The sequence below is a fragment of the Sinocyclocheilus anshuiensis genome, unplaced genomic scaffold (assembly GCF_001515605.1).
Source record: "Sinocyclocheilus anshuiensis isolate Anshui unplaced genomic scaffold, SAMN03320099.WGS_v1.1 scaffold702, whole genome shotgun sequence".
NCBI lineage: Eukaryota > Metazoa > Chordata > Actinopteri > Cypriniformes > Cyprinidae > Sinocyclocheilus > Sinocyclocheilus anshuiensis.
The window spans coordinates 714,787-725,543 of NW_015548184.1; the positions used below are offsets into that span (position 1 = coordinate 714,787).

A 10,757-nucleotide genomic window follows, 5' to 3' on the forward strand; every position below is an offset into this window, starting at 1 on the left:
CCTTTTTTAGATATATATATATATATATATATATATATATATATATATATATACAGTCTTTTAAATTGAAGTGAGTGGAAGACAAGTGATGCTTCATACTTGGCTCTCTGGCGTGTTTGTTGGCTTTAGGAGTCCTGGAAGGAACTTTCTGAAATGCAACTAAACATAAAATGAGAAGATAATACATAGTATTTACATATCACAAAAGCCCAGCAGCAACACCATTAACATTACACAATCTACAGTTTATATTTTCAATATATCCTGGTATGTGACTTTGCTGTTTATTATATCAACGAAACACGAAGTGTACTTCAAAAGGTTCATGAAGAAACAAAATGAAGGCATTCAATTCTATGGCCAACCAACCTGTCACTACAGAAGGCGAGTTCACTTCAAGTGTTGTTTGATTACTGGACAACACGTCAGTCATCTTGTCCTTCTCACTGATTGGTGACTGAGCAACGCTAGTAGGAGGAGCTGTGGATGGGCTTCCTGAAGCTGGCTTTTGTGGAGGAGCTTCTGTTTTAACTGCAGTGCTGCTGTCTTCAACTAAAAAAATAAATAAATACATAAAATAACATGCATCATTTACACAGATCAGGTATTTATGCAATTTCAAAACACACTATTCTAGAGCGGTGCTATTGGCATGCATGTACACTGCCTTTCAAAAGTTTTGGGTCAGTAAGATTCTTTTATTTTTTTAAAGAAGTAATAGTTTTATTCAGCAAGGATGCATTAAAGTGACAATAAAGAGATTTATAATGTGACCATTTGTATTTCAAATAAATGCTGATTTTTAACTTTCTATTCAAAGAAAATCTGACCGTTTCCAAAAAATATCAACTGTTTTAAACATTTATGATAATAATAAGATATGAAGTTTTTTGAGCACCAAATCAGCATATAAGAATGGTTTCTGAAGGATCATGTGACACTGAACACTGGAGTAATGGCTGCTGAAAATTCAGCTTTACCATCAAATAATTATATTTTAAAATATATTAAGATTCATAAAGATAATTCACAATATTACCATTTTTACTGTACTTTTATTAAAAAATGCAGTCTTGATGAGCATATGAGTCTTAAAAAAATATTTGTAAATCGTGCAAAACTTTTGAACAGTCATTTTTAAGTGCTTTACTATGCCATAAGCTCTACTTAAGCAAGTTTATGTCTTTCACCATCTTTTTGAGAGTCATCTGGAGGAGGAGGAGGAGGAGGGTGAGTGCTGGAATCCCTCGTGTGTGGTGAAGAGGGATAAGCCTGGTCAGAGCTTGTTGCTAGACGCTGAGATCGTCTCCTTCTCTGAGGGGAGTTGGTAGGGGCTATGCAAAAACAGACATGCATATTATTTTCACATCTATTTAATATTATTTAAATTTTTTTGGTGCCGATGAGTTTGTTGTACCTTCTGATAGCTGACAATGCATAAACAATACCTACCTGTGTGTGTACTGTCTGGGAGGGAGTGTGTCGAACTGGGTGAAGGACTGGGTTCGGGGGCTGCGGTTGTGTTCTGATTGCTAGTGGTGGACTCTCCCGAGTCATGTTTGAATCTTCTTGAGCGAGACTTACACAGGGATGGGCTAGAGAGGGATGCTGGGGTTTTTTGACAACTGACGGACTGGGATCTCTCATCAGCTGGACTAGCCTCTGCACCTGACGCTTTCTAAAGGGTGGAGAAGTAAACATGACAGAGTGTGTGTACTAAAGTGATCATCATGTTGATAACAGTATGTCAGTTTCATCTATACCTGCTGTGATGTCACTGAAAGCTCTTTTGACTCTGCTTTGCATTCAGACTCAGTGTCAGCACATCCTTGATGATCAGAAAGGAAAATCACACACAAACATCATAATCACTATGCTCTGCTGAATTATTGTCACAGTTTATTTAATAAATATTGAAGAAATGATGATTCTCACTATTAAAGATGAATTTAGAACATTTTTGACTCTAAGGCCTCATGGTCCACAACAAAATTTTAAGGACCTATGACGTTTACCTGCCCCCTTGCTGAGACGCATCCTTTTACTGCTGCACAAGTTGCCTTGTCGTTTGCTCCTCCTTTTTGCTGTAGCAGGTTCAAGCTCTTCAGCAGCCGGCTTACTGTCCTCCTCTTCAGAGTCCAGTTCTGCTGCGTAAAGCAGGAAATAAACAGATGTGGCTGATCAATATGAACAAAGTGCTGATTTAAGTTCAATCTCCAACCAAATGACAAAGGTTTATGAAAGATATATACAGTGGGTACGGAAAGTATTCAGACCCCCTTAAATTTTTCACTCTTTGTTATATTGCAGCCATTTGCTAAAATCATTTAAGTTAATTTTTTTTCCTCATTAATGTACACACAGCACCCCATATTGACAGAAAAACACAGAATCGTTGACATTTTTGCAGATTTATTAAAAAAGAAAAACTGAAATATCACATGGTCCTAAGTATTCAGACCCTTTGCTCAGTATTTAGTAGAAGCACCCTTTTGATCTAATACAGCCATGAGTCTTTTTGGGAAAGATGCAACAAGTTTTTCACACCTGGATTTGGGGATCCTCTGCCATTCCTCCTTGCAGATCCTCTCCAGTTCTGTCAGGTTGGATGGTAAACGTTGGTGGACAGGCTGCAATATAACAAAGAGTGAAAAATTTAAGGGGGTCTGAATACTTTCCGTACCCACTGTAACTGAACACAGATCGGTAGGCAAGAACTTCACCGTAAAGCATCCAGAAATTCATTGGGCAAGAAAAGTCCTAACAAATCACATACCAAGTTTCTCTGATTCACTCTCATAATCATCATCTTCGTCATCGTCAAGCTCTTCATCTGACTGCTGTTCCCTCCTGTCCTCTCGGTCCTTGTTGCTGTTGGCGCTGGTGCGTGGTCTGTTCCCGCCTTTATTCTTGGCTGCAGCTGAAGCAGCCTTCACCAGAGCGATCCAGTCCTGCTTGAACACAAACCAATACACTATCAGTCACATCTGACATGGACCAGTCACAAACACACCTCTGACCATGGCCAACATGCAAAAAAAAAACAAAAAAAACTTTTAATTAAAAAAATAAAGATATTTACAGTAATACAGTAGTAAAGGTAACTGAGGAGGTAGAATAAAGTGATTTGGCATCCCTGAGCTGCCTGACTGGCACAAAGACGCAAATGTAAGCTGTGTGGACCAGCTGCTTGTGTCTTCAAATATTATTCAGGATTGACCCCATGCATTTTACCTTCTGAAAGAGAGGAAGAGGTCAAGGACAATACTATAGAGCAGTGTTTCCCAACCGGGGTGCCGTCTGTCGAGAGCTGGGGTGCCGTGTAAAAAATCCTTTTTTAATATTTTTAAATTGGTAAAATGTTCAAAAAAGCATCTATTATATAATATCCATTTCTGATGTCGCCAATAATTAGAACTCTCCCACTCCCCCCTCCCAAATACACACACACACTGTCACTTTAATCAGTCTAAATAAGCTCTTTTTGCACTACAAATCATTATATCTGCACTGTTGTTTATTCACTGGTTTGCACTCTATCTGCCATGTGCCGTGTGCTGCTTTATATATATTTTTTTTACATTTTACCTTATTTGTATATTTGTATAGTTGTATTTTATATTTAATCTGTATATCTGTATTTATGTTCTACTGTTAGTGTTATCTGTATGCACCAAGGGTCTGAGAGTAACGCAATTTCAATTCTCTGTGTGTATGTGCTGTACATGTGGAAGAATTGACAATAAAGCAGACTTGACTTGATATTCTGCAGTTCTTCCCTGTTGTACCAAATATCTATACTTTTCAAATTATCACATCGAAGTTAGAAATTCAAATATTGTGACAAAATTAATTTTGTAGGGTGCCACAAATTTGTTAAAATTTCCAAAGGGTGCCGCGACTAAAAAAAAGGTTGGGAAACACTGCTATAGAGGGCCACACTGAAATATACAATTAACTATAAAGCATGCTCAAAAATGATCAAGCTGTGAAAAACAAATCTATTAAACTTCATGAGAACCTATTTGTTATAAAAAGAAAAAAAGGAACTGATGAGGACTCTGTGAAGTCACTTTAACCCTTAAACAGGCAATGTGTACCACAGGATATATATTCTTTAGTCTCTTGTAGGAGGCACGAGGAAGAATTTTTCATCCAATACTGTCATCATAATCACAGTTGAGGTTGTCTGGAGTATGGGGGTCACATGACAAATTTTCTGTGCTTGTTTTGTCAGTTTGACCCAAAGCCAACATGTACACCCATGGGGCTGGACATTCAGAAAATGTAGAAAGTAGGCATATATTAATCTTACTTTTTTCAGTAAAAAAATGCAACACAACTGTTAGTATTAATTGTGAACATTGCCTTGAGAAAATTAAGTCATATGTTGTTGTTTTTTATTGCATTTTGAAATATGCGTATCTCCTGAGATACGTTGCCTGTTTAGGGTATAAAAAAAAGGATTATCCTCAATACTGACAATGAATGGTGTCACAAGGTAAACTGTGCCCCCTGTTCTGGTTATTTCATTATTGTGCATTCTGGGGTGGGGGATGGATGGGGATTATAAATCGCATCAAGGGGAGCGGATCCCCCTCAGTAGAAATCGCATACCAGGGCAAGGGGCCCTTAGCGAAGAACCTTATAGGCCCTTCTGGCCTTTGGGCCCCCTGTACACAGTCCCCTTTCTATTTATTTTGAGTTTAAAAATTGTGCAAATGTTAATATTTGCATGTAAAACTGATAAAATTACATTTAGTTGACTAATTGCATTTTTAACTAGACTTTTTTTTCTTGCAGGGCTTCACACAGCTCATTTTATGGTAGAACAGGGGTGCCCAACCCTGCTCCTGGAGGGCAACCATTCTGCAGTGTTTAGCTCCAACCCTGATCAAACACATCTGAAAAATCTAACAAAAGTCTTCAGGATTACATAAAAATTATGTTGTTACATAAATTACATTATATGATTGTTTAGGGATGGGCTAAACCATGCAGGACAGTGGACCTCAAGCGGTGGAATTGCCCACCCCTGAGAATGAAGACGAGACAGTTCAGAAATGTAAAAATAAAAGAAATGTATGTGCCTCAAATTTAGGACACTTAAGACATGTCATACTGTACATGCAGCATATTTTGCATATTACATATTTGTTTGCATCAAATAAATCATAGAATTATTGATGACTTAGGCTGTTTTTTATATTACACAAAAATTATATGTTGTTACATAAATTACATTATATGTTTGTATAAGGATGGAGCTAAACAGTGGACCTCAAGGGGTGGAATTGCCCACCACTGAGAATGAAGAAGAGACAGTTTAGAAATGTAAAAATACAAGAAATGTCTGTGCCTCAAAATTAGGACACTTAAGACATGTCATACATGCAGCATATTTTGAATATTACATATTTTTTTGCATCAAATAAATCATAGAATTATTGATGACTTAGGCTGTTTTTTATACCCTAAAAGGGCAACGTATCCTGGGAGATACAACTCATGAAATCCAAAATATATCAAATATTACAAAAAATACACATATTGAAGTCCAGATGATATAAAAAGTGACATGAAATTATTTTTTGCTGATCATTTTCCACTCTTGCCTGTTTTAGGGTTAATAAACTTACTTGTCCTTTTGCATCTTCTGGCATGGACTTGATATGGATTCTTTTCACGCAGCGAATGACTCCATCATAAAATTGTACAGTGTAAGTGCCTAAAGTAAACAAAATAACAGCAAATACATTCTTGATCTTTTAGATTTGATTCAAAAGAATTTCAAAGTTTATGTTTAACCTGTGGATGCATTTGGCTAAATCCTATCCTTCCCAAAATAGCATCTGAGCAAACTTTTTCTTATGTATTTGAGAACAATCATTAGTCACACTTAACCAAAGAAAGCCAGATTCACTTTAACTGAATTAAATTACAATTAACTTTTTAAATGCAAACTGACAGAAAAATTATATTTCTGCCCTAAAGGATCAGGTGATCTTACCTTCCTTGTTGATACTTTCAATCTTGGCAGGGTAGTAGCGGCAATCTGTCCATCGGGCAAGCACCTCCTCACCATCTCTCAATTCCTAAAAATGCAAAGAAAACAAAATAGACATGCAATTAATTACATTCAACACAACCCAGACAAATTCAACCAAGCCTGTATTGAAGATATGGGATGTGCTGTGATCGTAAAAGTGAATGGTTAGAGCAGAACAAAATAGTGATGAACACACCGCAAACCTCTTATTATTTCATGTAGCACCTGCCAAGCTGATTATAGTAGTTTAACAACCACACAGATAAGTTAAAATACTAGTTAAAATCCAATTCAAGAAAACCACAGAAGCCTCAACTGTATTTATAGATTCTTAATCATATTTTTTTGTACTTTATGTCTATACATCTAAAAGTAAAGCTTTCTTTATACTACAATTCAAAAGTTTGAGGTCAGTAAAAAAAATTTTATATTGTTTCAAAGAACATATATTTCAAATAAAAACTGTCCTTTTGAGAATTCTATTCAACAAAAAAGCCCTGAAAGAATATGCCACTGATTCCACAAAACTATTAAGTATCAAAAATGTTTTCAACACTGAAAGCAACAAGAAATGTTTCTTGAGAAGCACTGCCACAACAGGAATAATTTAATAATATTTCACAATATCACTTGTTTTTATTTTATTTATTTATTGACTGAATAATAGATGGGCACAAGACAGTTCATTCAAAAACTTTACAAAATCTTACCAAAACCAAACTTTTGGACAGTAGAGTAAGTGTAACAACACCTCTTTAAATATAAGTCACAAAGGCCTATGTATTTTTTTTTAAATGGATGATTACTTGCAGCCCAAAGAAAAACATTAAAAGGTTTTGGCTATGTAGATGGAGGAAAAACCCAAACAATGATGGGACAAGCAGTTTGAGAGAGCCAGATCAAGGTAGATGGGCAATTGAGGTATGTACTTGTCTCTGCTGGGTTAAGTCTTTTTGGTCCTCTGTGCTCTCTGTACTTTCAGGAAGCTCACGAAGGCGAGATGCTCTCATCTCGCTGAGTCTCTCCTGGCAGAAATGTTTGTAAGACAAGAATTAATCAATCAATCATTAGCAAATGGGATTTTCATTTGAGTGGCTGAAAACGTCAATAAAGTTTATTTTAGCAGCTTCATTCCACCTACATACTCTAAAAGCCAACAAAATTCCCTGCATTTCTCATGCTTGCCATGTCATCCTAGACATCTCAGATCATAAACATATCTGAAAAGTGGAAGTACTGCAAACATACAGACACCTCCTCTTCTTTGAGACCCTCTTTGCGAAGCGCCGGTCTCTCTAATGGTCGAACTCTGTTGCTGTCCCAGAGAATCCATTCATCGTACCTATGGCTCCAACGGTCAAAATGCACAAGCATCTTTCCCTCATCGTAATCAATCTTTTCGATACGTGAAGGGTACCTGCAAAGAAACCATTCAACATGGATCATGGATACATGGATAACTACAAACAAAGCACAGAAAACATTTAAAACTTAATAACAAACTATTCTTAAAGAAAGTGACATACAAACAGACTAATGTTTCAGTGTAATTCCTATTTGTTTTAAATAAGACCAAATTAAAAGCATCCTAAATTTTAAAAAGCATCTAAATAGTTTACTGTATAAACACCCAGGTTATAATGTGAAAATTAATATTATAAATGTATCACTATTAAGTTACATTATTAATTTTTTTTATCATTTTGGTACTAAACAGATAGATCTAATAATTTTTTCAATCATTTACTTACTTTTTTTTTTTATACATAGACATTTAAATCTTTTTATTATTTATATATCAAATTAATTTTTACACTATTATATAAAATTTTCTCTTAAAATTTCCCTTAAAGCCACAGTTGGACCAGTTTAAAACCCTCTGTTTTAACAAACAATATGCTAGCAAAAGTGATTGTACTGCATTTTTAAATGGACCTTCAAAACGAATTCATACCATTTTTGCAGGTAGTCCCGGGCCTCAACCCTGGCGCCAACCTCAAAAATGATCCCTGGTCGATTTGGAAGTTTCTTGCTCATTTTGAGTGTACTCTTACCAGGTCTTTCTCAAGACACAAACGCTCTCTCGTCCTGTGGACGGACCTATGAACATAAAGAAATGATCTATGAGTCTATGAACTATATCACATAGACAAACACATTATTTATACCAACTTTATAGTAAAACAGACAAAGATTTGACTCCTTCCAACATGCACTGCATTTGCATAGGTAGTATTTGTAAATGTACCAATAAACATACACGGTTTCATTCAAGCTGACTAAGGAACATATGCTCAACTATTTTACCAGCTTGCAAAATGCACCCTAAACCAGGCCTTTGAACAACCTACTGTATTCTGATACACTCATATCTGGAGATATCGGTAGATATTTGTCTAACGTTTGCACACTTTAACGTGTCACGAAGTATTACTATTAAATGCAAACAACAGAAATCAAGTCAATACATTAGAGTTTATAGAAAAGCGTTCAGACAGGACAGTGGCTAACTAAGCTAACCAGCTATTGTACTCCACTTATGACAGACTAGGGCACAAGTTAAATCGCCATGTTAACAACTAGTTATCCTGTAAGGAAAACTCAACCTTCTAAAATAACTAGAAGCAAATTTAAGAGTGAAAAAAAAACGTAAAAATATGAAAACAGGGTACCTGACTCTTTTCACTGGATTATCATTGGTTGCTAATGCTAGGTACTGGCTAACGAGTTTCTCAAATTTCCTGCAGTATGAATATAATTGTCAAGTCTTTCCTTAAAGAGTCACTAAACCCGTGAGCAAAAATAATACACCTCATCATTTGAAAGTTGAAACTTCAAGTCAAACCTCTCATTGTCCAGTTAGCACAGCAGAGCTAGCCAAGCAGCTAATGCTGTACCAGCTGACTAGCTAAACCGTTCCGAGGGGATAAAACTATGTGCAAAAAAAAGAGACAAAAAATGACAGGCCAGTTTTTATCGTTGTTAAAACGAATCGAAGAATGACAGTTGCTTTCTGATGACCGCTATACGCGTGACATAAACATTTACCTTTGAAAATTCATTGAGAGAATAGCAATTAATTCCTATAGTGTATTGTATTCATTCCAGCTCAGTTACTTTTACCCAAACTGGACGTGCGCGCGCACGCTTGCGACGCACAAAATGCCTGAAGGCACGAGCGCCGCAGACTGACACGTGACCTATAACCAGACGCTTTGTGTTTTGTTTGTTTTATTGTAAAAGAGACAGAGCCCATTTACTTCAGCTTGAAATCGACCATCTCTTCTACAGTGCCAAATGTCTTTTTTGTGAATTTTGATATAGTTAGTTTACATGAATTGGTAAAACTTCAAGCGCTAAACATATGCATGCCTCTCTTATTCAGAAAATGCAGTTGTGTTAAATCAAAAACAGTTTTCAGTGTGCTGGGATAAGATTACCCCACCATAATTCTTTTCTTTTGGCTATAGATGGGACAAAATCTAATCTGTACACATCTAATGTGTGTCATTTCATCTGAATATCAACATTTGTAAGCTTTAGTCTGTATGAAAAGTTTTTGTGTCTATTTGTTAATGAGGAATTTGTGGACACATTAATGTTTTTAACAAAAAAGTATACCAATGGGCTTCTTGCCACAGGTTTGAATATTGTTAAAACATAGTGTTATGAGAACTAAATTAGCATTCTAATAAATGGGGTGTTTCTATTTACCTCCCTTAATAACACACTAGCTGATGCATCATCATCCATACTTGTAGGCTATCTAAAACAATTACAATTTAAAAGGAAATGCACTTTTCTGAAGCTGGGCATATTCTCCCTTCTTACACTTTAAATATTCCACAGCCTTTGCCATTTTGCAGTTACGGATCATGGATAAACTGAAGGACACATGAGCCTCTGACGCCATCTGCAGCTCAGCAGCTTTATTTACTTATTTATTTTTAAATCATGATGATTATATACATGTTTGAAACTTTAAACAAATATATTGTTTTCCATTGTAAAATTTCAAAACATGACTAAGGCTACAATTAATTAAAAATTATATCTACATTTAAATATTATAATGAATTACTTTATTTTTTTAAGCAACATGACAGTGTGTGTCACAGTATTCGGCATCCATTTTCAGTGTAGTTGCAGTGAATTTACACTGAAGCAAATTTAATCATTCATCATCCGGTTGGCTGCATTATGGCAGTTATCAAACAAAAGTTTGTACTCTGCTCCTCCTGTCTTTACGAAATCAGACACGGTCTTGCTCCCACCAAAATCTTTTTGTTCTTTCAGCTGAAAAAAAGTTTACGCAAAGACCAAAATGATCACATCAGGTAGGCTATTAAATATATTTAATGTATTCTCATCAATAAATAGTCTACTTGCCTTCCAATTATTGCTCATATGATGGCCATCCACAACAACAGTCTGGGATGATTTGCCATAGTCATCTCCTTTATGGATCAACCATTTAGAGCCATCTTGCAGAGTCACTCTACAAACAAAACAAGCAGAAAACATGCATAACACTTACTCCACTCAATATACTGTGATTTATTGAGCCTTTTGTTCACCATGCATATAACACAAGATACAGTTACAGAACTGTTGATTATATCTTGCTTTTACCTGACTCCTGAGTGGCTCAGAATGCCTATTTGGAAAGGCATCCCATACAGAGGTCTGGCAAACCGTTCTGCCATGT

The 10,757-nt window shown here is 36.0% G+C and overlaps 1 protein-coding gene across 6 annotated transcripts in view; it reads right to left on the bottom strand.

Moving 5' to 3' along the window:
- Positions 1-9,210, bottom strand: part of LOC107704904 (PHD finger protein 20-like protein 1) — a 14,346-nt gene extending 5,136 nt beyond the window's left edge. For 2 of the 6 annotated variants that reach the window (XM_016507945.1, XM_016507941.1), the window contains exons 1-14: positions 9,098-9,210; positions 8,895-8,981; positions 8,004-8,149; positions 7,298-7,466; positions 6,979-7,074; positions 6,011-6,095; positions 5,640-5,728; positions 2,777-2,954; positions 2,016-2,147; positions 1,764-1,828; positions 1,453-1,678; positions 1,191-1,334; positions 370-552; positions 100-159 (exon numbers count right to left, since the gene is read on the bottom strand). In XM_016507945.1, the coding sequence (XP_016363431.1) occupies positions 100-159; positions 370-552; positions 1,191-1,334; positions 1,453-1,678; positions 1,764-1,828; positions 2,016-2,147; positions 2,777-2,954; positions 5,640-5,728; positions 6,011-6,095; positions 6,979-7,074; positions 7,298-7,466; positions 8,004-8,086 (1,510 nt within the window). In that variant the 5' untranslated portion in view covers positions 8,087-8,149; positions 8,895-8,981; positions 9,098-9,210. The remainder of the gene's footprint in view (positions 1-99; positions 160-369; positions 553-1,190; positions 1,335-1,452; positions 1,679-1,763; positions 1,829-2,015; positions 2,148-2,776; positions 2,955-5,639; positions 5,729-6,010; positions 6,096-6,978; positions 7,075-7,297; positions 7,467-8,003; positions 8,150-8,894; positions 8,982-9,097) is intronic. The other 4 variants (XM_016507943.1, XM_016507944.1, XM_016507942.1 and 1 more) reach the window with 4 other exon arrangements.
- Positions 9,211-10,757: the final 1,547 nt, after the last annotated feature.